Source organism: Xylona heveae (genome assembly GCF_001619985.1).
Source record: "Xylona heveae TC161 unplaced genomic scaffold L228scaffold_2, whole genome shotgun sequence".
In the NCBI taxonomy this organism is placed as follows: Eukaryota; Fungi; Ascomycota; class Xylonomycetes; order Xylonales; family Xylonaceae; genus Xylona; species Xylona heveae.
Window position 1 is genome coordinate 2359832 of NW_017264194.1, and position 25526 is coordinate 2385357.

At 48.7% G+C, this 25526-nt stretch overlaps 9 protein-coding genes across 9 annotated transcripts; 5 read left to right on the top strand and 4 right to left on the bottom strand.

Annotated features, from left to right (window-relative positions):
• Positions 1-308: 308 nt before the first annotated feature.
• On the bottom strand, positions 309-2428 carry L228DRAFT_266037 (MFS multidrug transporter; the record flags this gene model as incomplete). The annotated part of the gene is made up of 4 exons (XM_018334800.1): positions 309-540; positions 663-1052; positions 1139-1867; positions 1998-2428. The coding sequence occupies 4 exons, from the start codon at positions 2426-2428 to the stop codon at positions 309-311; spliced, it is 1782 nt and encodes a 593-aa protein (XP_018191129.1).
• Positions 2429-5122: 2694 nt separating this feature from the next.
• On the bottom strand, positions 5123-6760 carry L228DRAFT_236654 (CoaE-domain-containing protein; the record flags this gene model as incomplete). Its single annotated transcript, XM_018330853.1, has 3 exons — positions 5123-5940; positions 6378-6454; positions 6516-6760. 3 exons carry the CDS (start codon positions 6758-6760, stop codon positions 5123-5125), a joined length of 1140 nt encoding a protein of 379 aa, XP_018191130.1.
• A 1707-nt stretch (positions 6761-8467) lies between these two features.
• Positions 8468-10622, bottom strand: L228DRAFT_227483 (general substrate transporter; the record flags this gene model as incomplete). The annotated part of the gene is made up of 5 exons (XM_018330453.1): positions 10413-10622; positions 10015-10311; positions 9423-9930; positions 9118-9349; positions 8468-9060 (listed from the first exon to the last, which is right to left on the bottom strand). The coding sequence occupies exons 1-5, from the start codon at positions 10604-10606 to the stop codon at positions 8468-8470; spliced, it is 1824 nt and encodes a 607-aa protein (XP_018191131.1). The 5' UTR covers positions 10607-10622.
• A 2019-nt stretch (positions 10623-12641) lies between these two features.
• On the top strand, positions 12642-14357 carry L228DRAFT_252413 (putative sugar transporter; the record flags this gene model as incomplete). The annotated part of the gene is made up of 2 exons (XM_018333687.1): positions 12642-12779; positions 12873-14357. 2 exons carry the CDS (start codon positions 12642-12644, stop codon positions 14355-14357), a joined length of 1623 nt encoding a protein of 540 aa, XP_018191132.1.
• A 568-nt stretch (positions 14358-14925) lies between these two features.
• On the top strand, positions 14926-15766 carry L228DRAFT_266041 (hypothetical protein; the record flags this gene model as incomplete). Its single annotated transcript, XM_018334801.1, has 2 exons — positions 14926-15538; positions 15603-15766. 2 exons carry the CDS (start codon positions 14926-14928, stop codon positions 15764-15766), a joined length of 777 nt encoding a protein of 258 aa, XP_018191133.1.
• A 477-nt stretch (positions 15767-16243) lies between these two features.
• L228DRAFT_266042 (hypothetical protein) lies at positions 16244-18673 on the top strand (the record flags this gene model as incomplete). Its single annotated transcript, XM_018334802.1, has 3 exons — positions 16244-16348; positions 16420-18384; positions 18479-18673. 3 exons carry the CDS (start codon positions 16244-16246, stop codon positions 18671-18673), a joined length of 2265 nt encoding a protein of 754 aa, XP_018191134.1.
• A 321-nt stretch (positions 18674-18994) lies between these two features.
• Positions 18995-19516, top strand: L228DRAFT_79310 (hypothetical protein). The gene has a single exon (XM_018336863.1). It carries the CDS (start codon positions 19150-19152, stop codon positions 19420-19422), a length of 273 nt encoding a protein of 90 aa, XP_018191135.1. The 5' UTR covers positions 18995-19149; the 3' UTR covers positions 19423-19516.
• Positions 19517-19829: 313 nt separating this feature from the next.
• Positions 19830-21082, top strand: L228DRAFT_236659 (hypothetical protein; the record flags this gene model as incomplete). Its single annotated transcript, XM_018330854.1, has 3 exons — positions 19830-19955; positions 20060-20636; positions 20796-21082. 3 exons carry the CDS (start codon positions 19830-19832, stop codon positions 21080-21082), a joined length of 990 nt encoding a protein of 329 aa, XP_018191136.1.
• Positions 21083-22265: 1183 nt separating this feature from the next.
• Positions 22266-24670, bottom strand: L228DRAFT_79287 (putative MFS multidrug transporter). Its single transcript, XM_018336862.1, has 4 exons — positions 23498-24670; positions 22891-23429; positions 22791-22842; positions 22266-22728 (listed from the first exon to the last, which is right to left on the bottom strand). Exons 1-4 carry the CDS (start codon positions 24377-24379, stop codon positions 22603-22605), a joined length of 1599 nt encoding a protein of 532 aa, XP_018191137.1. The 5' UTR covers positions 24380-24670; the 3' UTR covers positions 22266-22602.
• Positions 24671-25526: the final 856 nt, after the last annotated feature.

The following is a 25526-nucleotide window of genomic DNA, read 5'->3' on the forward strand; positions in this document are numbered from 1 at the left end:
TGTGAAAAGCCAAAAGCCAAAGCCAAAAATGAAAAGTGAAAAAAGAAAAAGAGATATCGTGACTTTGACCCCCAAAGGAGAAATTAGAGATAGGACATGGGCATGATATTGGTATGGGTACGGGTATGGGTATTAGAGATGAATTATAGTAAGGCTTGAGGGCTTGAGGGCCAGAGCATCAGAGGATCAGAGGTGAAGACGGAGAAAAGGGAAGAACAAGGATTCAAATGGGAAAAACGAAAACTCCTAATATTTCGCAAGGGACTTGCAAATAAAACAACAACTCAAGGTAAGAGAACTAGTCAAAACTACTCATCATCTTCCTTGGGAAAGGTCGGCGCGAACTTGCTTCGCTGGCGAATCTTATGGCCGTACTTGTAAAAGACGATAGGGATAGGGACCATAATCGCCGCGAGACAACCGAGCAGGGTCGCGGCCCACTGGATGCCGAGATTGTTGAACATTTGGCGGCCGAACAGGGGGAAGCAGGCGCCGAAAATGGATCGGATGAATGTGTTTGCTGCGAGGGCGGAGGCGGCGCTATTGAGATTAGCAGGTATTTAAAAAGGGATAATAAAGGATAAAAAAAAAAGGGAGGAGAAGAAGTAATAGAGAATAAAAATGGAGGAATGAAAGGAATAGAGAATGGAGGAAGGACTTACAACATCAAGTAGGCATCGACGATATAATTCATGAGTTGCAAAAAGATGCAGAGCAGACCAAAGCCGGAGAAGAGACCGGAGAGGGTGGGCGCGATCCAGTGCACGTCACGCTTGTATCCGCTCCAGCCGAACCAGAAGAGACCCATGGCGAAGACGACTCCGCCGACGATGACGGGCGGGAGACGCCATTCGGGGACAGGCATGTTCTTGTTGGCGGCAAGCTTGCGGTTGTACGAGGGTTGCGTGAGAAACATGTACAGGCTGGCGAGGGCGAAGCCGGTGATCATGCCAAAGTAAGGCAGGCCGCCGACACCCTCGTTCATGCCGTGCACGCCTTGGAAGACGATGGGATAGGCTGTGAGGAAGAGATAGAGAATACCGTAGATGAAACTGCATCATCGGGTCGGTCAGTAAGCGGGGTCAAGGTACGTGGAGTAATAGAAGATCATTGTATATGAAAGGGGGAGGGTTCGCACCTCATGTAAAGGGAGATGAGCAAGACAATAGGCTCGGTGACAAGCAGGCGAAGAGGTCTGCTAAAGTTCTTCTCGACCAGCTCTCGAATGTCAATTTCAATTTCCTCCTGCTTGGCGTGGATGCCCCAGTTGCGGGTGCGGCGACGCAGTTCCGAGGCCTTGGTGACGAGAATCATGGGCGGATAAGACTCCTCGAGGAAGAGGACAATCAAAATAAAGGAGGCGGCGCCCATGATGCCGGTAATGTATTCGGTCCATCGCCAGCCGAGATAGGAAATGGTAATGAAGCCGCCAATAAAGGGGGCCATGAGAGGACCGGCAAAGACCATCATGGCGAAGACAGTAATGGCGAGTCCACGACTGCGGTTGTTAAACATGTCGGCAAAGACGGCGGCCACGACGGTCAGCGGACAGGCGCCAAAGAAACCTCCCCAGAATCGACAGATCATGACGGTCTGCAGGTCCTTGGCCGTGGCCACGGCGAATTGGAAGATGAAAAATCCGAATGATGCAATCATCAAGGGCAAACGACGCCCCTGAAGTTCCGAGAGCGGCGCCCACAGGATTGGTCCGGAGGCGAATCCAAGCACGTAGAGGGTCAGACCCAGTATACCGACCTCGACTGAGACGCCAAAGTAATGGGCTACCGCACCAGTGGCAGCCGAAAAGATGGCGCTGCCAAAGGCCGACGTGAACGTGAAGAACCCGAGCATCGCTGCCGTGATGATCCTGGATTGCAAAAACACATTGCCATGTCAGTCCTTGTCCGATCAAGGGTATCATTTTGGAATTATTCCCCCGAAGAAAAATTACTTCCAGATGGCAAGTGAAGCAAATCAAATTCGGGTACAACACTCACTTCTTCCTGAACGGCCAATTCTGTGCGTGCAGCGGATCATCTACCCCAGTAAATTCGACAACGTATTCCTCCTTGGCGGGCAATGGCGGTGGGTACGACTTCCCTCCACCAAACTCTGGTAATGGCTTCTGCGACATGCGCGAACGTAATGATTTCCCCACGGTGCCGCTGTGCTGGCTTCGCTGAGTATGTATCCGACTCAGCGCGGTCTGCTCGCGCTCGAGCTGGTCCCGGTCGAGCTGGTCGCCCTGAGTGGGCACATGAGACATGGTCGCTTGCACATTTCCTCGTGCTGAGCTCGACGAAGACGACGTCGAGGACGATGTAGGAATTCGCTCCAGGCGTTCATCGATAGTTTCTGGGTCGCGTGGGAATTGGCTGGGACTAGCCTGTCGCTCGGCCTTTTCGAGATCAACGTCTGCAGCGTCCATGATCGGTTGTTTGCACAAGAGACGCTATGTTGTATGTAACGGGGAGCTTCGTAACCTCTGCAATACCAATTGTGATGGATATTCGATGGCAAACAGTATCACTTGTTGTTTCTTTCCAAACGAACAGTTGAACAATTGACGATAACAGCCTCTGGAAGGTCAATTGTATAAGAGGGGAAGTGAGGATGACGCTAATGTCCAGAACAACGGTGAGACAAGTATGTGTATACTATTGGTGGTGTGCTAGACGACTGACTATATCAACATATTCCATGGAGGAGAGCGGGATCAATATAAAGGAAACGAAAGAAGAAGCACGGCGACTACAGCTCGGACCGGTCGGTGGGCCACAAAAAGAAGTTCGTAACGAATCTGACACGACGTAAGAGAGCCAAAGAAAAACGGGAGCATTGGGCAGAAGCAGCTAGTGAAGAGATGGGTCGTCATGATACCAATGATGATTCCAGCAAGGGGAGGTAGTTGGTACTTGCGAGATCTGAGAGTTTCCGTCGGCGGCCGGCGGTCTAGTTGCCCGCAATCAGCCCAAGGACCAACTAGGTAACCACAGTAGTTAAGGTAAACTAAACTGTTTACTAAACTTTTTTTTCATGTGCGGAGGCGAGTCAATCTAAACGCTTGTTGACCGAAGGGGCATCGGGGGGCGGACAGACTTGTTGTGCTTTTGGTCATCGCTTTCGGCCAAGCGCAACAGGTTCCTCCGATAAGTTGTGGCTTGATGAAACAAAACAGCACCTTTCGTACTTGGAATTCGACTCCGATTTATCCGTATACGACAAACCGTATTTTAAGTAAGCTTACAGTTACAGTAACTAACTATGAAGTAGGAGAGAAAGCATCTTCATCTCGGATGTTGATTGATCCGGCCTTAGCGCACGCCTCTACGTCAAAGTTGGTTGCTGCAGTTGAATGAGTCCCTGACAATCAGTTACTTTGTTGGTAATCCCGATTGATCCTCGATCAACTCCTCCTTGCCCTCTTGCATGCTCAAGCACTTGCATGTATAGATCCATTTCATTCGAAAAGTACACTTCTCTTTTTCTTTTTCCCTCCTCCTGGCGTTACAAGGAAAAAGACCCACGGTTCAAACACTGTTCACACCAATCAATTATAGGGTCTCCCCTTATCATTTCCGTGCGCCAGTAGTCTGGTCAGCCTACGCAACCACGTTGGAACCAGGTCCCGCAACGTGGGCCTAGGCGAAGGCTCCATTCTCCACAAGGGGACCCGCGACACGGAAAAGGCCCTTCATCTCTTACCGGAGTAGATTCAGCGCGGAAATCCTGCGCACCAACATTCACTAAGAAGCAGTTTGAGAAAGTAGAGACCCTCATTTTCGTTTCAATACAAATGTCCACTTGGCGATGAATGAATGATTGTATAAAGAACCACAGATTCCGAACGTGGCTTTGCCCCGAACAGCCCATTTGACAGTGGTTTCACTACTTTGTTTCTGTCATCAATAAGCTGGTATTCTAGAAATGGTGCAATTCAAACCTGGCAAGTAGCTATTCAATTAGACTGTGACTAGCCATATGGTCAGATCTTTCCTCTCGGGCCCTGGCCCTGATCCTGGTTTTACTTTGTCAATCTTCTGGCCGAATTGCTTGGCTATGGTCAATTCTGTTTCATTGAAAGAGCCGACTTCCGGTTTCGCCGACGCAAACCGAGCGGTGGGGCATGTTCAACATATTGTAGCCCGTACTTTGTACTTGCTCTGTCAATAAAATGTCAGTCAATATTCAGGGCTATTGAGATCTTCAAAGGATTGCATAAAAAATTTTCCTCTCCGGCTCTTATGGCTTGTAATTTCCCCTGCACTGACCGTTGGTTTGTCTTGCCAACCGTTTTTGATCGATGCCAAGCTCGCAAGTTTAGAAATCCCGAGCACCGAGGCACACAGAAATGCCGAGGTTCGAGGTACCTTCCCTTTGAGGCCGCTCGGAATGGAAAAACACTTCAATACCCCGACACATAGAAACCACAGCAACGGTGATAAGTTCGGCCGGTGCGGATTTGCAACTTTGCGTCATCCCCGGCGGCGGATTTATGACTGACATGTCCGTAGAATATCCGTTCCGATCGTTGAAATAGTTGTATGTCTGATCAATTGATTGAGTCCCGGATCAAAGAGAGCTAAAAATCTGGATTAAACGCTCTGCCGTTGTTTATCACTCTAAAATTATCCGTCTCTCTTGAACGATAGCCCCTGAAGCATCTGGAAAATGCTAGAAAGTCTTAGTTGCAAACGGCATTCGACATTCTCTGCAGATCATTCAGAAAACTATGGCTGACATGTATCCCACCGCAACAGTTCCCGGAGAGCCAATGCTCCTGGCATGGGGGCTTTCCGGGATTAGAATCGCCGAATAGCAAAGTGATCGTGAAAAAAAAGCTCAGGACACTGACTTGAAAATGCATCAGAGACATGAAAATCTTCCATGGGGAGTAAGCTGCTGTCGCAGCTGTTACAGTAGCCCTGTCAGAGAAATTGTATAGGGTCTCTAGGCAGGGATCATAAATGCGGATCAGATTTCCTCCATCTTACGAAAGCACTAACACCTCAAATCCCTGCCGCATGAAGATATTGCCGGGATGGCGCAAGGTAATTATTGCCGTAACCCAGGCGAGCGAAAAACATTGTTCCAAACCCAAACACAATACAAGTGAATTGTCTCACGAGCTCTTGTGCTTCTGCTGTTTCCATTTCCTCGAGGCCCCTATGCTCTCCCAAATATTCCACAGCCCCACCAGACCAGCCAAGGGTGGCATCAAAACCAGACACCAAGCCCACCAAGTCGGACTCGTGCTCTTCACTTCCTTCATGGCCCTTGCCAATTCTGCCTTCAAATCATCCATTCCATCATCGTTCGTCACTACTACCCCTCTACCCTTTCCTCTTTGCTCTGCGCGTCTCGCTTTCTCTCTCACGTCGCCCTGACTCTGAATTCTATTCCTCGCATCTTCCTCGGACAAGTGTGTATCTCTCTGTCGTAGCCACTTCAATTGCATCTCTGGGTCGCTCACCGAGACGACCATTACAGTGCCGCAAATGGCGTCAAGCCCAGCCTCAAAGAGCAACGGTACGTCGAGCACAACCGCCCAGTGTCCCCGTACATAGTAGTATGCCAAGGCCTTGTACATTTCCCATCGTACCGCGGGGTGTACGATGCCATTGAGGACCTGTCTGTCCTTTTTCTTCTCAGGAGTGTCACCGAACACTCTGCGGCCTAGAACGGGGCGATTGAGTGGGCGGCCTTGGCCATCGCTTGGTGAAGGGAGTAGGAGATCTGGTGTTGTTGGGCCAAAGTATGATACAATCTTGTTGTAGCCGGGCGTACCTGGCTCCACCACTTTGCGAGCTAGAAGGTCGGCATCGATGATGGGAAGGTTATATGGTGTTTGCGAGAGGAGCTGGGAGACGGTAGATTTGCCCGTTGCGATCGAGCCGGTCAGGCCGATGAGTAGCATTTCGACGATACGAATAGATTTGTCTGCTGAAATTAGAAAGTATGTTAATGATTAAATAGATGGAAATGATATATCAAGTCTTATGGAGCACGAAGAGTAGTAACGCACTTGATAAACAAGCCGGCAAGGGTTAAGGGACCAGTTGCGGTGTGTAAGTTAGGTGGGTAAGGTCCTTTTTGGCTTAGTGTAGCGTGGGGAATGTCATTGAGCTTGGGCCACTGGTTGCCGCCACTGCGATGTGGCTGGTGAGTTAAGATAACCTGTTAGTTAGCCTAACTGATCACTGCCAAAATTGCTCTTTCCCAATCCAGCCAATATATTTCCACTTCACTTGCTGCGTAAAAAGGATTGACATAAACTGAAAGAGGGAATTATGTCGAGAGATGGAATAGAGGAAGTGACAACAAACAGTGAAAGTACTCAGTCACCTGTGTGCCTTCCTCTTTCCTCTATCTCGTACCCTTGGCCAGGGCAGTATAAGAAGGACCATGTGACGCCGCTCCTTTCAGACTCTCTTCAACCTCCCTCTTCATCTTACTATCCAAAATTATATTATCTAATTTATTCAATGTTATTCTGCTCCTCATATCTCTTCAACTTTTGTTTTCTGAAATCATTCGTGTATTTGCTCCTTTCTAGTCTCATCCGAATAAACATGTCGATGATGATAACTGTCCAGACAATGATCAGCCAGCACAAACTCACGAACTCCTTGAGACTAATGATACCGTCGAGCGTATTCCAGAATCTAAACGGGTTGAACGCGTCAACCAAGTCGTCGTTCAAAGAAGAGCGATGAGACGATCGATCCAAGTTGGGCCCGCTTCTACATTCTCTGATCATTGTCAAACTGATGAAAATTATAAAAATGGTGGATGGAATCCGAGCAAGAATATCATGCTTGATAATTTTTTTTTTTTTTTTTTTCTTTTTCAACATTCTGAGACCACTGGTCCACCCCCATGTCAAGGGAGTATATCCGCGAATCAAGACGACGCTCATTTATTTGAGAAGTTGTTAAATGCGGGAAATCGACCGAGCTCGAGCTCCATGTGCCCAATGAGATCGCACTATATACTCCTGACTGGATAATTCCCACCCGGCTCTCAAACTCAAACGGAAGTTGGGGTTTGCCTCGGAAGCTTATTTCACCAGTGGTTTTATCTCCCAAAGAAAGCGATTCTCCAAAAGAAATCGACGGCATTTCATATATACACAGTGTTGTTTCTGCACCAAGAAAATGAAGAAGGCTGCAAAAGCAGCCAAAGAGTCAAATGCCAATCTGCCTAAACGGAAGTCAAAAAGACAACATCATTGCCCTGGGCAAGGTGCAGCTAGGGAGGGGAACTACAGATGGAAAGATAGAAACAGAGAAACAGCAATAAGCAGAATTGCTTAAAAGGCACTGAGAGACCGGCCTATGACTGCTCTGAATCATACAGTTTATCTGAATTTGAAGCAACATTTTCCGGAGAATACCGATTTGCTTTGCAAATAGAATGCGCACTAAGACCATGTCAAAGAGTATGATGAGGTATAGTAACATCCTGATAGCCTTCATGATCTATTGGTTGTCTTTTGGTCTGATTCTCGTATGCTGATTGATCAGATAGATCAAGTCATCAGTGTACTCGGCAATTCTATTCATTCAATTTCTCTTTTTGACAAGCTTATTCTCAGGTGGATTCGCTACCTGTTCAGAATAGATTCTTGGGGGAGGTTGCTTCGTCTCCTGGAGATGGAAGGCTGCATGGCTCTACGTTCTGTTACCAGGTGGCGCCGGTATTGGAGTTATCAGAAATATCGGCGATGGTGTCGGCGGGCACGCCTAAATAAGCATTTCTTTCGAAAGGGACTTACGGACGCCAAAGGTCAATATAATTTGCGCCGTCATAGCACTCGGCATGCCCGGAGCAATGAGTTCTTGAAGATAATCCACAATACTAAGAATTTCCGGAGCTGAAAAAGCGTTCGCTGAAAGGAGGATCTCGATTTGTAAAGCAGAGGCATATGCTTGACAACACGGCAACCACGATAATTCTCAGTTGGCAACGCAAGTCCGTTGGTGCCTTGCAGGAATTTTCCTAGTCTCGTTATCCAAGGATTCATCTGTGGCACTTCATGGACATGTGGTCACTATGACCAAAGAAAAGTTTCGTTCATCCACCATCGACTTCCCCAAGCCAAATGCTGACCTGGACGCGCTTTCTGGTGGTTGAATTAGAACAAACCAAAAAGACGGCCAGGTAGGACTCCTCACCTATCAAGTACGTTTTTGAAGATGCAGTATATACCTGTATTTGTAGCCATATAGTGAAACAAGGAGGTCACAAAGGATAGTAAGAGAATATGATCCGGGCCCCGGAGTGGGCTGACTATACACTTTATTATAGGACGATGAGGCATCCGAAACAAGAAATAAAATCACTGAAGGTCGTCTTCGTTACGGATATAGAACGAGCCATGTTGGAAACGAAAACGGATATGAACATTAAAAATGAAAATGCATCATTTAAAACTCTTCAATATATAGAAGAGCCAGATAACGGCTCATGCTGAATGCTCATCAACCTCTCCTGACCGCCGCTCATCATGCAACTGTAACGACGACGCAGATGCCGACGCCGCTGACCCAGACAAACTACGTCTGTGTAATACCCCTACCCCTCCTTGATCACCGCCGCTTCTCCGCACATGTGCATGCGCATGCACGCCCCACCCCCGCTGGAGTAAATCCCCCACTTCTTCTAAACTGAGGCCGGACGTCTCCGGGTATATGAGCCAGACGAGGACCCAGCCCACGACGCAAATAACGGCATACAGTGCAAAAGTAAGAGTAGGGGACAGATAGTCCATCATGGGAAGGAACGTGAGGCCAATGACGAAATTGCTTCCCCAGTTTGTGGCCGTGGCGAGAGAAGAGCCGAGGGAGCGGACGGAGAGAGGGAACAGTTCGCTTTGTTGCCAGGGGACATTGCCGATGCCGGATGCGTAGCCGCAGACGTAGATGATCATGGCGACGAGGATGGTGAGGATGGCGAAATTGTTGTCGTGTGGGGTGGGTGTGTCACTGGGGGAAACACTGGGAGTATCGATACCGCTACTGCTACTGCTACTGCCACTGCTACCACTACCAGAAACTCCTACTCCGCCTCTGCTGGAGAGAGTACCACCGGCAACGCTGGTGCTGGTCGTAGTACTAGGCATAGATTTAAGATGCACAAAATGAAAAGCCGCGGAACTAATCGCCAGACCTAGTATCATGACGGGAATAGAATAGAGTAGGATCCGACGACGTCCGATGCGGTCAATTAGGGCGAATGCGAGGAGCGTGAAGATAAAGTTGGTAATGGCAATGGAGAGGGAGGTTAATGTTGGCGAACGGAATCCTACAATGGAGAAGATGGTGGCGGAGAAGTACATGAGAGAGTTCTGTTTAATTGAAGAATTAGTGAATAGTCTGGCGAGTGAGAAAAGGCGTAAAATTGGATAGAGGAGGACTTACAAACCCGCAAAGCTGCTGTAATCCTTGGAGTAAGCAGGCAATGGTCAGAGCTCGTCGGTTTGAAGCAACGCCGCATAACTCGCCGGCTTGGTCATGAACGCGCGCGAGGCCCAAGCAAGACGTGCGTTTTGCCGGTCCCCGGCCATGGCCATGGCGTGTGCGGTGGGCGTCTTCTTCGAGAATCTCTTCGTCAATCGCGCGAAGAACAGTAAGCGCCACTTGGCGCATGCCCGGGCCAGAGCCATAGACTTGCTCGAGAACGCGCTTTGCGGCATCAATTTTTCCGGCCTTGACGAGCCAGCGCGGGGTGTCGGGCAAGAAGCCAAGCATGAGCGCCTGGAGGACGGCTGGAAGCGCACCCAGGCCTAGGGACCATCGCCATCCGGATAGGTGTGAGGAACACACATAGCCCACGAGATAGGCGACAACTTGACCGCCGGTAATGAAGAGGGTGAAGATTGTCACGAGCCGTCCGCGATACGATGATGGAGCTAGCTCAGAAATGTACCTGCAGGACATGACATGCCATTGTCGGTGGTTAACATGCCATTTTGCTTTTGACTTCCGGGGAAATCATCTGGAAGCTACGTACAGTGGCACCACCATGCTTGCAGCCCCGATTGCCAAGCCCACGATGCCTCTCCCCGCAACCATTCCCCAGACGCTGGCGGTGCAAGCCTGCCATAGGGCTCCGAGGATGAACAGTGCATCGGCCACTAAAATGAGCTTTTTCCGGCCCAGCCGATCGGCCAGGATACCGGCCAGCGGACTGACAAGGAGGGCCAGGAGACTGGTGCATGAGGTGATGATGCTCTTATCGGCGGTGGTCAAGACTCGTCCCGACAACCCGCTCTGAATGCTCACTAGAGCAGACGAGATGACACCGGTGCTGGAGGGAAAAGAATCTCCATCAGTTCAGTGCCCGTTGACTTGGCCACATCTAAGAAAAGTGCTTGGGCCGGATCAGGAGATGTGAATAATGCTGCTCACTCATATCCAAAGAGCAGGCCACTAATACCTGCAGTGCAAGTTAGGGTCCAAAGAAAGCGACCTGGACGATGGATCTGGCTTTGATGCAAGGCCTGGGGTTCGTCGCGTGAGTGAATCTCAGGGCTGGTATGCTCGAGCCCAGTAGACGGGTCTCGAATCAGCGGGACATGAGAGACATCTTCACCTTGTTGCATGTTCTCTCGTCCTCGGAACAAATTGAACGTTTAGTGAAACATGCAACGGAAGGATTTTCGGGGGGTTGGGCTTCAAACAATTCAAGCCATGTACAGGGACTGTACATACGGTAGCATCGTACATGTGTAGTGGCATGAGAGACCCTGTGACGAGGCAGCCCATTCCATCTTCTTTTGGTCTAGTGGATCGACACTTGGCTTGCCGCTTCGGAGAATGACGGGTGGTCTGACGAATCGATGTGATTGGCTGATTCCTCGCTAACACCATGTGCCTGAATTGTCTCTCTCCTCGCTCGGTCGTTCTCCCCCACTACGCTCACCTCGATTCGAACTCTTGAACACCTGGGGAAATAGAGTCGATCAATTAGATCCCCCCGCATAATTATTGTGGGCCCATAACATATGCAATATCCCTCTCTGTCTTTTCAATTCTCCCCCCATTGTTCTCTGGCAATTCAGACAAAGTCCATAACTGTAGTGTTCTCAGACGAGGATTTGCAGAACGCCCTCGCTACGAGTACGTCATCCTAGGGGCGGGTACCTCATCCGTTCGCTTCCTGCGCCGCGTAACGGGGATGACAAGAGGCGTTAAGAAAAGCAGGTAATGGTGGGCGCGATAAGAGCGCCGTCATCCTCTTCTGGTTAGAAAGACGGCGGCATGCTGTTCCCTATTGAGCACAGTGTGCCGCAACAGAAAAAACGATGCCAGGGTGTCCCAGGATACCACACGGCAAGTGACGACGGCCTACGAATACGGCGGCAGACCAAGGTGCAACCTTGCGTGGCCACTCATTCAAAGTGGAACCCTTGAGTGATTGGGGAAATTCAAAATCTTATTCTTCCCCGTGGAGAAAATGATAATGGGGCTCCCCAAATCTCTGTTCTCCCCACAGGCTCCACTTTTCTCTATCTCTCCATTCTCCACTTGAGCGCTCTCTCCACGGGGAATGTGGGTACTGTTCTGTATCTTGGACCTCAACACTAACCCGGACCAGTATTCATTGAAATTATAGAGAGATAAACGCGCGATTTATCGACGGTTGGTTCTCCACTGGGACTATGACTAACATCAGTCAGGTGTAGGAACCAGCCATGATTGGGTTTGAGGTTTAACTTCGCCCTTGATTCAATAAGTCATCTTCATGGTTGGCTCCGCGGTGATCCCCGTCCTATCAGTGACCGAGCACTATGATCCCCTTGTGTAGAGGTATAGCAGAAAGAGGACATACTGGGTAAACATTACCCCGTAGCGGCTTCGATGCCGCAATTTCATTTGTTGGTCATTCAAAGTCCTATTCTCTTATTTAATTTGGAGAAATGAGACTATCTACCTTCGTCCCTAGTGGGTTTGGGCAATGAACATTCTATTGACTCTAGAAGGCTTTGGTCAAGCTTTCCGGCCCCGGCTGGCAGGCCACTTCCTTACGCCACTGGAGGATAGGTCGTCTCAACACCCAAGCGGTCAGGTTGTTTAAGCCTTTCTAGGCCAAAAATATGCCCACCGTTATTGTTGATGTGACCTAGACGAACGATAGCGGATCCGCCGGTCCTCTATCAAGACACGAGGGTCCCACTGACGTTTGACGTTCTTTGGAGGAAACAGCGTGATAGTCTTGTTTGCCACGCGATCCAATATTCTCCCCAGAAAGTATGCGGTTAGATGCGACATCCTTGCATCCATCCCTCCCACTTCAATCTCTCCACGGTCTCGTCCCTCCGCATCCCCATCCCCACAGCTAGTTGGTGCCCCACCCTTTGGCCCGCCCCCCCGACATCTTGTTATTTCAGAGTCTCGTTCTCGAGCATAAATACACAAGATGCTCCCCTCGCTTTTAGAGTCCAGCAATTCTTTCGGGAATCAATCCATCCCATCTCCATAATACATCACTCGTGTGCCCGGTCTGCCATTGCATGCCTGTGCACAATACACGGTACGTCTGAGAGACTCATGATTTTGAAGTGCAAGCAGTCGACTGATTGAATGTATTTTTAGATTGTCTTCTTTTAATAATCCATATCCTTTTGCTTCCTCAACATGGCGGTCGAGGATGTCGAGAAGCATGTCGAATCCAAGCAACTTGGATTGACTGAGCATAATGAAGTACAACAGCCGAAGCGGCTTGGGAGTGTCTCCCACGACAACCCCGCCCAAGCAATTGAAGAGGCCAAGCAGGTCGCCGCCCTTGAGGGCTGGCGCTTGGATGCTGAAATTGCTGAACTTGACGAGGAGTTGGCGAAAAGAGGCTTGGCACCCAAATGGTGGAAGGCCGAAATTACATTTAGCAATCCTGCTCATTTTACCTACCTCCTCGTGGCGTTCGCCTCCATGGGTGGTCTGCTCTCTGGTCTCGATCAATCGCTCATCAGCGGTGCCAACTTGTACATGCCCAAAAGTCTCAACCTCAATCCTGACCAACTGAGTTTGATCAACGCTGCCATGCCTCTTGGGGCCGTCGGTGGTGCGCTGCTCTTGTCTCCAGCAAATGAATGGTGCGGCCGTCGTTGGTCCATCATTTGGGCTTGTGTTCTCTATACCATTGGTGCAGCACTTGAAGCCGGTGCCATTTCGTACGGAATGATGATTGCTGGACGTCTGATTCTCGGTGTCGGTCTCGGTCTGGAAGGCGGAACCGTTCCTGTTTACGTTGCCGAATCGGTTGCTCGACAGTATCGTGGTAACCTCGTCTCGCTCTATCAGTTCACCATCGCGCTGGGTGAAGTCTTGGGCTATGTAGTGGCAGCCATCTTTGTGAACGTCAAGTCCGGCAACTGGCGATACATGCTCGGCTCATCCCTCATCTTCTCAACCATTATGCTTGTCGGCATGTTCTTTATGCCCGAAAGTCCCCGTTTCCTCATGCACAAGGGTCGCAGCGTTGAGGCTTGGGCTGTGTGGAAGCGCATCCGTCCTGTCGATCAGCTCGAAGCCAAGGAAGAGTTCTTCATCATGAAGCGTGCGGTCGAAGAGGAGCGTAACGAAATGTCGACTCGTTCTGGTGCTTTTGCCTGGATGGACTTCTTCACCCACGGCCGCGCGCGCCGTGCTATTGTCTATGCCAATATCATGATCTTCCTAGGCCAATTCACCGGTATCAACGCCATCATGTATTACATGTCCGTGCTGATGAGCCAGGTCGGCTTCAACGACAAAGAAGCCGTCTTCATGTCTCTCGTGGGTGGCGGTGCGCTTCTTTTGGGTACCATCCCCGCCATTTTCTACATGGAGCGGTTCGGTCGACGATATTGGGCATGCGCCATGCTCCCTGGCTTCTTCATTGGTCTCATGATCATTGGCCTGGGCTACCTGATCCCCACTTCTCACACTGGCGCAGCCATGGGTGTCTATCTGACTGGTTTGATCCTCTATCAAGGCTTTTTTGGCTCCTATGCCTGTCTCACGTGGGTCATTCCTTCGGAAGTATATCCCACATACCTCCGAAGCTACGGTATGACCACTTCAGATGCGCTGCTTTTCTTGAGCTCCTTCATCGTCACTTACAACTTCACCCGCATGCAAAATGCTATGGGAAAGATTGGCCTTTCGCTGGGCTTCTACGGCGGTATCGCCGTGGTTGGTTGGTTCTACCAGTTGCTCTTCATGCCTGAGACCAAGAACAAGACTCTAGAAGAGATTGACGTGCTCTTCTCGCAACCCACTAGTGAGCTAGTCAAGGAGAACATCGCCAATATCAAGCAGACTATTGATGATCTGATGCACTTCCGCCTCAAGAAGGTCTTCGCTCCTTCTTAGACTACACGTCTGACTAACTCGCTGTGGCATTGGCGGCGTCAGTCCTTTGAATTTCTCTTCTCACGTATGGTGGTCGGACACGGAGCTTTTTAATGCTTTATATAGATCTTCTTGTGATGACTTTATGAGTATACCATTTGTTTTTTTCTGGAGACATGTACATGTATAGATGATCAATATACTGGCTTTTTAGATCAATTCCTTTCGAAACCCCTTTCAAACCCACGAAATTCCTGACCAGTGAATGTGTCAGAACAATACCAAACCTTTACACTGTCCTGATTAATATTCTGGTGGCCGGAATAACTTTACACTCGTCGGAGGTTCGGCGATTAAACAACTCCGAAAATCGCACGAGGAAGATGACAGGGTAATGATTCGTGAAAAGCTTCCCGAGGAAGACCGAAACGCAATAGTGACTCTCCACTTGCTTATTTTGTTCTCCAGGCAAACTCCCGAATTTGTTCCAAACAAGACATGCAAGTGATTGGAAACATACCTTCATACCGGCCGTGACAATATTTCGTGCCACCCCTTTTTTTGAGCTTGCATGACCCTTCATCGAGCAATGGACGCTCTAAAGGTTTTCAGACCTGGCGCAAGTCCTCTTGCTCAAGCTTTCCGAATTCGTCAGCCATGGCAACGAGCGCATATCCGACCTCTCATCGCGGCCAGGAATCCTACATTCACCGCTACTGTAGTTCGCCGTGCAAACTCGAGCTTTAGCAAGCAATGGACCAGTCGTTTCAACTCTACCAGCCTATCAAGGCGCTTTAACATGCTCCGGCTCAGAAACCCGGTCATCCGAAGGATGAACAGCTCGAAACCTCACTTGGACCCAACGCCGCATCTTGGATCACCAGAGCCTGCGCCGTCGCTCTCGCAGAGATTAAAGCAACTGTCGAAGGAGTATGGCTGGTGCGCACTCGGTGTCTATCTGGCTCTCTCAGCGTTGGACTTCCCTTTCTGCTTCCTTGCCGTCCGGTGGCTTGGCGCAGAGGCTATTGGTCAATACGAGCATGCGGCGGTGGAGTGGTTTAAGGAGATGATGCCTTGGCCTTCATCTGAAAATGCTCCAGCGCAGACTGTGGGCGTCGATCAAGCCCAAGTTCAAGACGGACAAGGCGAGGCGCTGGGCGAGGAGGCAAAGAAGCGGAACGGAAACGATGCTGATCAAGCAAGTAAGTCTATTTTCAATTACTATGAAATGCTTTCAAGATTTGGTGCTAATGTAAATGTTCTCAGGTATTTGGACGCAATTGGCTCTCGCCTACGCTATTCACAAATCCTTTATATTTTTCCGCGTACCGCTCACTGCGGCTGTGACGCCCAAGGTTGTCAAGGTGTTAAGAAGCTGGGGTTGGAATGTCGGAAGAAAGAGCTCCAAGGCGGTAAAGAGTGCCAAATGAGCAGGCAAACTAAAATTCCTCTTGGTCAGTCGGCGTTGTACAATCTGTATTATATCTAACAATAGAAGCATTGTGGGAGGCGCATTGCTACGGGTCTTTTTAGAACCTCAAGCCATTTGATGAGTTGGCCAAATTTGGCACCGCTCTTCATTTTAATTACTTATTCAGCATACCGAAGCGATGAATTGCATTCTCTACTCATTCATATTATTCGTATTTCTCTTCTACGGAGCATGGCTGCATTGTTTATTGTCTATTGTACTTTCCATTGGAAACCTCATTCACTCTTCTATTGAAACACGCTCCTCAATCAACACAATGTGAATAGCGACAAGACACTCTCCAGCCCCCATGATTTTTGGTAATTATATACTCGACTTCGCACTTTTCAAAAAGTCCCCTTCGTTTGTAAACACTTTCCTTTCTTTTTTTACTGCGCATTTACATTGTCACCCTGTTTTGTCAAAGATACACACCATGGACCTGTTTCGGGAACTGGGAAATCCTTGGGATCAGCAATTTAATCACTCTACTGAGAATCACATGCACGAAGTTAACAACGAGGACATGGAGTTTCTAATGGTAAGAGCGGGCTTAAGTTTTGCTAAAATCACCGGCCTTCACAATTCTAATTGATTTTGATGCGCATTTAGGATACTGCTTACAATGGAGAACCCGCCATTACGAGGGCCCAGCACTTCTCTGCAGCTTTAGAAGCGCTGAATTCGAATAGCAGAGGAGCTGGTCCTGGTGGAGCTGCCATTAACACCGGCTCATCGCTCACTGGATTTCTCGACGGAAAATCTTATGGAAGAAAGGATTCCGCACCTTGGCAGCAAAATGTCAAATCGGTCGATCCAGACCACGAGGGAAAGGTGCAGCCCATCGGCGATGTAGCAGAAATCGACAGCCTCAAACTTTCTAGTGCATCCAGTGGTCATTCTGCTCGAGAGTATCCGAAGAGATTTCTCCATGCTGGTCATGGTTTTGCGGAACCGAAGTACTTTGAGAACGCAACGCAGTACGCTTCACTGCATCATGTCAATGTCTCCGGCCCATCTAGCCCTACTTTGTCTATTTCTTATAGTGATGAACAAGAACATTACTTTGAGCAAATTGAGAACATGCTTAGGACTCGCAGGCCGTCACAGCTTGATAGCATCAATCAGGCTTCGGTCACCAGCGGCTTTGCGTCATCGTTACCCCCTTACGATAGCAGAAGTCATCACGCGGAGGACGTGCCCGAATATTCACCCGAGCAATTCCAATCATTCTTCCAGAATAATACTCCTTCCATGTCAGCTTTAACCGAGGAGCGCTTCGATAAAGAGAGTCTTCGAGCGGCGCGTTCCTGTGATACTCCTCGAAGCCGAGCCACTGGCTCAAGTTCGAATCAGAAAGCTATTCGCCCAGCAAGATCGATCATTGAACAACTCTCGGAGGCGGATGAATGCTTTGCTAGAACGGACCCCCGCTTCTCAGATGACGGCCTGCAAGCGTCACTGGTCAACACAAACCCAGGTACCCCACTTTCTGGAAGTCCCGCTTCAGAGACCTTTCTCCACATGATTCAGCCGTTGCGTCCAAGACATCATCATGATTCAGTCGAGAATACACCCGCTATCAACATCGACAAGAGTCTTCCGCCTCTACCTGAAGCGCAGAGGTGCTATTACGAGGTCCACTCAGGTCGTTTCCGGGACAATGATTCTACGCTTTTGAGGAACTCTAATCCATCAGCTCCTTCTGGCAACTTTCCTCATTTGAGTTACGACTCTTCAATTTCGTCTGTGCCCTCCGAAAAGCTATCATCAATTATTCCCCCTTCCAGTGGCTTCTCTCCAATCACAGTCGCATCGGTATCGTGGGATCCATCACGCCCTATGGCGTCTCTCGCTGATCCGGCGCAGATGATTTATCCTGCAGTCCTTCAATTTCAGCTATCTGCTCCTCCTGCTGAGCAAGCATCTCATCCTGCTACCAAACCCGCCTCATACCGCAGCGAAGAGATATCCGTTCAAAGACGTCCTTCTCGCGAAACAATGGCTGCATATGCTCGCGCGGTCGAAGATGTGCACGATCTCGAGCGTATCAGCGACGATGAGAAAGAAGAAGAAGAAGAGCCAGATCCAGCGTATCCCAAGAATTGGACAAGCACGCTTCGCAAACGCGGTGTTCCTTGGCAGCCGGTCGGTCTGCGAATGGGACCTCGGCCAACCAGCTCGGTTTACTCAATGTATTCTGGAACCTCGATGGTCTTGGGATGCGCTGACGGCGCTGCCGGCTTTAAAGAAGCTGTCAGTGTCGGAGGAGCCGCAGAGGGCCATGGGACACCGAATGGAGATAGGACTCGTTACGGCAGTAGCGGTTGTGGTCGCGGTGACAATTTTGCAAGTTGGTTCGAGGAGGCAAGGAGATCTACTGAAACTTGCAAGGACTACCAACCTGTGTTCCCGTCGCATAGTCCGATGGCTCTAATGCCCAACCGGCGGAATGGATTAAAGTCGTCAATGTCAAAGCTTCAACTAAAGGCACATGCAAGCGTGCTTGATATCAAGACCGCGGCGAATAATGTTCGGGACAATATCAAAGACAAGAGGTACGATGATTACAACAGGGTACGTTCAAGTATTTATTTTGTTTTTTACCCTTTTCCCTTTTACGCAGAAGCTAATAGAATGTTTTCACGAGCTAGACATTCTCACGCCGTAGATTTGCAAGATAGCATCGCCCACATGGACACCCGTTCCGGAATCAAGTTTCCCCGAAATGCTTTCGGGAAAAGGAGCAAGTGTTCACAAAGAATCTAATGCCTTGGAGCATCAGCAAATGTGCTCTGAGAATGGATACAGCAAAAAGTACACGCAAGATATGATGGATGAAGTGCGCTTTCAGTTTTTCATATAAGATAGTCCCGTTTCACATGTTATTCTCTACTTTATGACATACTACGACACCCGAATGTAGAAAGATGTGCAATATCAGAAATGAATCTAGAATTAACCATCATAAGAGATTTCCTTATCGAGTAAATGCATTTAGCTGTGTCGCTGTTGAATATCCTTGTCGTTGAACGGCAGGCAATGGCAGGTGTCGCCTAAAGTTGACTCTTACTCCCCCCCCCCAAAACAGCTTAGAGTGGTCTGGGGAAATGCACCCCCGCCTTTCCCCCAGACTTCCGCCCTAACTACCTCCGTACTTTAACCACGGTGCTTTGCTCCACGAGTTCGAGCGAACCATTCCCCGCTACGGTATTGAGTTACAATGTGAACAGCAGAAACCCACGCTATTGTATCCCTCTGCTCAATGTCTCTTCGACTTGAAAGAGTATATGCACTCCAGAATGACGTATTTCAGTCCTGTACAGCTCTGGTAAGCCTACCATGCCGGAACAAGACATAGTCAACTCTGCGAACTGTGCCATCCTCCCAATTACGACTTATGGCTTTAGGCAAAGGCAACACACGCGGGAAAGATGCCTATTACGCGCATTACACGTGCAAAGTGGTTTACCCGATGCGGGGATTGTCGTCGCTTTGATCCTGGCCTCTCGTGAACAAAGAAAGTGCTCTTCTGATATACATGTATTTTTATTCCTCGCATTGGGTATCTTAGGGATATATATATTCCTCTCGTCTCTTCTCGTAGCTCATTGAGCTGAGTATCAGCTTTCTTGGTCACTTGAACATCTTTGCGAGTGTTCGATCGCCAGATTTGCTGAGGGGATCACACATTGCCCTTCTAAATCTCATTGAAACTTTTGTTACGTTGTTGGATATCAATTGGTAGCAGCACAGTCCTCCTCCAGGTGGAAGAGGACTCAATTCATCAGACGTCGTGGCTTATGCCGTTGAGAAGCCTTGCTGAGCCGGCAGGGTTAACCTATCAATACCTAAGACGACACGCTCTAGGGACATATCATAGCCGGGGATTCTTGAGTTATTATTCGACTACCTGCAGGGTCGAGTCAGCGCGGACGTTGTTGAGCCAGCGTACTGCAGCATCTACAGCGAGTTATACAACTAAACGACAATATCATTCTACGTTGTATCTAGCAAAGAAAATGTCTTCGACAGCGGAAACCGTGCCCAAACCCCGGCCTCGTCCAGAGTATATTACCGGAGGATGTCTCTGCGGTTCCGTCAGATATAAAGTCAAATTTGGGGAGGGAACGCCTTGGCCTCCAAGGGTATGCAGTCTTGTAGAGTTTACAATTGCTTCTATTAATCTCTTTCTTTTCCCATCTTTATGGATGGAGTAACACTTTAATTCTACAATGCTAAGACATATCAGATGATTCTATCATGCCAATGCACGCAATGCCGCAAAGCCACCGGCGCACTCGTCGCACACATTATTTCCTTTTATGACAGTCAGATCGAATGGACCGCCAACAGCGAATCCTCCCATTACATGCGGACGACGACCTTTCCCACTCATCCGCGGCGACCTGGGCAAAAGCCAAGCGCCGCTGTTGGCGAGAGGAGCGAGCACATGCATGCCGAGCCTGTGAAGAAACAGCTAGATACGTCTGAGGTGACAGACATCCACAAGACTCCCGGTGCACCACCAACCCTCTCATCATCATCATCAACAACCTCAGGAGCAGCCAACGGCGACGCCAAAAAGGGAGTACTGCCTGCTCGAGACCAATTCGAGGACGAAGTACAAGAAGACGAGCGAGATTTCCCGCAATTCATTGACGCTTTTACCGATCAAGAGACGCATATCCATGCCAACGAGAGCGCGCTGAAAGAGTTTCGTTCCTCGTCCGGCGTGTCCCGGACTTTTTGCGCCCAGTGCGGCTCGACTCTGACCTGGCGCAAGGACGAGCAGGAGAATATTGATTCCGAGAGTGGAGAGAACAGGGGTATGTTATTACAGATATTTGTCCTCACCACCTCATCAATTCATTCCCTCCCCACCCTTTTTTTTTCCTTTTCATTCTTTTCCAACCTGATATTATTTTCCAGCTTCAACTCCCCACCCTTGTAAATTTAATTTCCGGTAAAAGCTAACGCCCGTACAGACTACGGCAACAAAGCATACAACCTCGACGGCCGCAAACTCGCGCCCGAGACTGAAATCATGGCCGGCTCCATCGACCGCGAATGCCTCGTCGGGTTCATCGACGAAGAAACCGGCCAGGGCAGCGGCAAACGCCACGACCCAGAGCGCAAAGGCCTGGGCATCAAACTCGGCCAGGAACTCTGCCGACCCGTCAACGGCAACGACTGGTTCCGCTATGCGATCCCGGGCATCACCGACCGCGTCGTTGCGGGCAAAGTCAATATGGGGTTCCATGAGGAGGATTGATCTTCTCTTTCTTTCCACCCTCTGTCCTTTTTCGTTTTATTTTTATTTGTTTCAAGAGAATGATGCCACGTCATGTAGCTTAGTGTTCTCCGATTATCGGATTGTAGGTGGGAAGGTGATTCAAAAGTTTGTATGTCGACATGCTCAATTTAAATCCTAACTATCCAAAATACGAAACACCAGGACAGAAAAAGGGGGGAAGGGGGCGGGAAGAGTTGTCTGTAACTTCAAGAATCAACATACCCAAGGAAACTTTCAGGATCTTTAAAGCGTTCCATGTAAATCGAGTTCAATAAGGTTTAATTAAAATGTAGTTTTAATTTTTTTTTTTCCGTTTTTCTTTTATTTTACTGCTCATTATTAAATTAATTATACTCTTCTTTCCTCCTTTCTTTCTTTCCTTCATTGTTCCTTGCTTTGTGTCCGCTCGTTTCCCAAAAAGAAGTTTCAAAAAGTCAGCTACTTACGGCATCTACCGGTATGCTGCTGAGCTGATGATTCGATGCTGCGTCTTGTATGTGTACCTTGTATCTTGTATCTTGTATCCAATGCATCGTATGCATCGTATGCATCGTATGCAATGCAATGCAATTCAATGCGTGTCACGTATTCCAAAATAACGAAAAGACCAAAGAAGGGAAGAAAAGAAAACTTAACAACAGGAAAAGTGAGAAAAAGAAAAAGACTCTATACTCCGGGGCCAAGGGTATCCCAAATCCCATTTCCCATTCCGCTGCGCTGCTATGCTTGGATGAATGGATAAGGAAGCGAGGAAGACGAAGAATAAGAGTTAAAAAAAAAAAAAAAAAAAAAAAAAACAAACGGGAATTCAAATGCAGCAAATAATGGCCCAACGCCGTGCGGTGCGAATGCAGATTCCCTAATCCAACAGTCGAGACAAGAACGGAAAAAGACCAACAACAGTACAAGCAAAGTGTATCCAAAGTCAACTCAAAATGGCCTCTTCTATGGACGAGTTGATCTTGAAGAGGAACAAGAAAGGGTAGGAAGAGAGAAAGGAAAGGTGGGCGAACGGAAAGAGGTCAGAGGTCAAAGGTCAAGGTGTTTATGGAAAAGCGGTTACAAGACCTCGGCGGAGAACTTTCCTCGCTTGCGGATACGTGGGCCATAGACGTAGAACCTGAGAAGATGTTAGTGATTTGCTGTTTTCATGTGTGGACGGAAACGCAAGGAGGAGACAGTTATAAGGTAACGAGAAGAAAACAATGATGACGAGACGAAGAATGGCAATGAGAAGAGCAATGGTACAGAGAAGAACAATGGTAATAAGAAAATGCAACGAGACTTACAAATAAGGAATGGGAATCATGGCTACAGAAATAAAGCCAAGCACGGAAGATGCCCATCCGATGCCAAGATTGTGAAACACTGCCCATGTGTCAGTACCCAGTTTGATAGAAATCGCAAGGTGGGATAACGGGATAGGAAAAATGGAACAGTAGGGACAATGGGAAATAGAATAGTGAAATGGAACAGTAGAACAATTGGGATCTTTGGAATCAGGACATACTGGCTTCAGTAAACAGAGGAAATGCCGCAGCGGTGCAGCTTCGCAAAAAGGTGTTTGCTCCAACGGCCGAGGCCGAGTATCGCTGAAATGTATCGATGAGGTAATTAAGAGCAGACTGGTAATGTGTCAATTGAAATGTTCATGGAGACTTCCTCTTAGCCCAAGACTTCCACATACCTGGAAAATAGTAAAGAAGCCTAAACCCATCAGGACAGCACCAATACAGGGCCTAGCCATATATTAGTTATGATCCAACTCGGTCATGTGGATTACTTACGCAATCCAATGAATGTTTTTGGCTCCGGTCCAGCCAAAGACGAATAGACCAGCTGAGAAAAAGACAGACCCAAACATCATGGGGGGCAACCGGGCCTCGGGTACTGCGCGGTTGCCATTGGCTTCAAAAGCGCGCACGTAGAATCGATTATTGAAAATATTCAGACATCCAGCGAGGACGATACCAAGAAGCAAGGCCAAAAAGGGCAGTGCACCAACGACTTGGTTCCAGCCGCGCTCCTCTTCGAACACAATAGGGAATGCACCAAGGAAGAGATACAAGATGCCGTAGACAAAGGAGGCGTACGCTGCCATGAGAAAGCAAATGGGCGTTCCGAGAAGCTGAAAAGGTCGGACGAGGAATTTTTGAGACATTTGCTTAATTGACACATCCCACTCTTCGTGCTTTGCGTGAAGTGCCCAGTTGCCCGTCTCGTGTCGAAGCCGTTGAGCCTTGGCCACAAGCAACGCATTTGGATATGATTCGTCGAGGATTAAAACGTCCAAAGTCAACATGAACATCATAAAGATGCCGGTAATCTTTTGCATCAAAAGTTAGCACAAGTCATGCAATCCTTTGCGTATTAAAAAAAAACCGAAAAACTTACATATTCCGTCCATCTCCAGCGCAAGTAGCTCTGGCAAATGGCTCCACCGACGATAGGACCGAGTGTTGGACCACCGACAACAGCAGAGGCGTATAGCACGAGCGCAGTACCCCGCTGCTGTGTGCTCCATATATCTGCCAAGACACCTCCGGTATTGGTAATCGGGGCCGAGCCAAAAACACCAGCGAAAAATCGAGTAATCATGATGGTCTGAAGATCCTTGGCGGTGGCAGTAGCAAAGGAAAAGATGCCGGCCAGGAAATATGGAATCAGCACCGCCGGTTTGCGTCCATAGACCTCGGACAAGGGTGCCCAGAGCAAGGGTCCCAGGCCGAAGCCGGCAATCAATAAACTGATACCAAGTGTAGTAACCTCTCGGCTCACATGGAATTCCTCTGCAATTTGTTCGAGAGCGGGAGAGTATACACTGCTGGAGAATGTGGCACCAAAAGTCGTAAATCCATAAAGCATCGTCGTGATAATCTTCTTCCGAACCGGCCAATTGATAGGTCTGTACGGATCTGCCATACCGTCAAAATCGACAATCACATCTTCGCCCGTCTTTACGCTTGCCAACGGATGCGTAAAGTAGCCATGCGGCGCCCGTCTCCCAATGCTCTGTATGCGAGAAACGCGTCTTCCAGCCGCGCTGCCGGTCGCTGACTTTGCCGATCTCGCCGTCTCTGCCTTTTCTAGGTCGGGACCATCAACACCATTATCACCAGTCAACGATTTGTCGCCATGGGCGCCATCCTCCGAGACTTGACTAGAAGAATCGTCGTCGCCGGCCGAGGAGCTAATTGTCGACTCGATCGAACGCTGGCGTAAATTGGTCGACTGCGATTGCAAGTGCGGCGGCACTGATGATGGTTGCTCAGACATGATTCGTGGTGTTGTGTTTACTTTGCCTCCGTGGAGAGGCTACTTGTCGGACTCTGAACTGAGCTTAAGAGAATGACGCATCCGGTCGTAAATATAAGAACTGTAAGTAGAGATGCCCAGCTTCAATGAATTGCTTGAAGGAAGTGAGCGAGGTTAATGTGCCGGGAGAAAGAATTCTGAATTGTTCGGGTGTCGAATTGTTGATGTGGTAGGGCTGCGCTATAGACACACCAACACTTTTTTCTCACGCAAAGAAATTCGAAAAATTTCCACATGCAAAGAGCCTTGGATGCAATGGAAAGATGATTTGAACAATGTGAAATGGGGGGGGGGGAATGGATTTGATATAGAGACGTCACGAATGAGTCGGAGACTTTGCCGATGTGCAGCCGGAGACTTTTGTATAAAGTCGGGCGACTTACAGGCACCCGATAGACCCTTTCGGTTCATGAAAATGGACGGCGAAGTATATACAAGAGTCAAAGGGCGCCTTATTATGACATTTTAGTACTCGGGCATCGGTCTTTGGAATTGTTAGGACCGAAGGCGTTGAATTCCATAGTGGGGAAAGAGCGATAGCGGAATGGCAAGACAGACTCCGGCCCTCAAGGAAGGAAATGCTACGGAGTATACGAGTAGCTCCGTACAAAGGTACTTGCCACGGGAACTTTATTTCAACTTTTTTGATAAGGAAAGCGCGACTTTAGGAGGAAATGTTTCCGTCTCTCTCGCTTTGTTTGGTGACGACGACCCGGTACAGACGGCACCTGCCCACGGGAAGACAAGCATTGTACTAGATCTGCAAACGGCAAAGCGTCCATCTGCCATCTGCCACGCCGTTGGTCCATTGCCCTTCCAATCTAACTTTCTCTGGCTAATGCGAACAAAGGAAAGCTGAGAGCGGAAGTGGCCGATCATCTCTGATTGGACAATGCGGAACAATCCGATCTGTCCGAGACTGTCCCGAGTCAGATAAAGTCTTCATATCTGATCTTCGAGTTATCCATCCTCTTTGAATGTCAATGGATAAAGAATGATACAGAACATTTATAGCGACCGGAAATTAATTTCACATATAGGAATGTAGCCTTATGGGTTCTCGCGTTGGTAATATTGGCTCACGCGTACGGCAAAGGCCTTTGCGGAA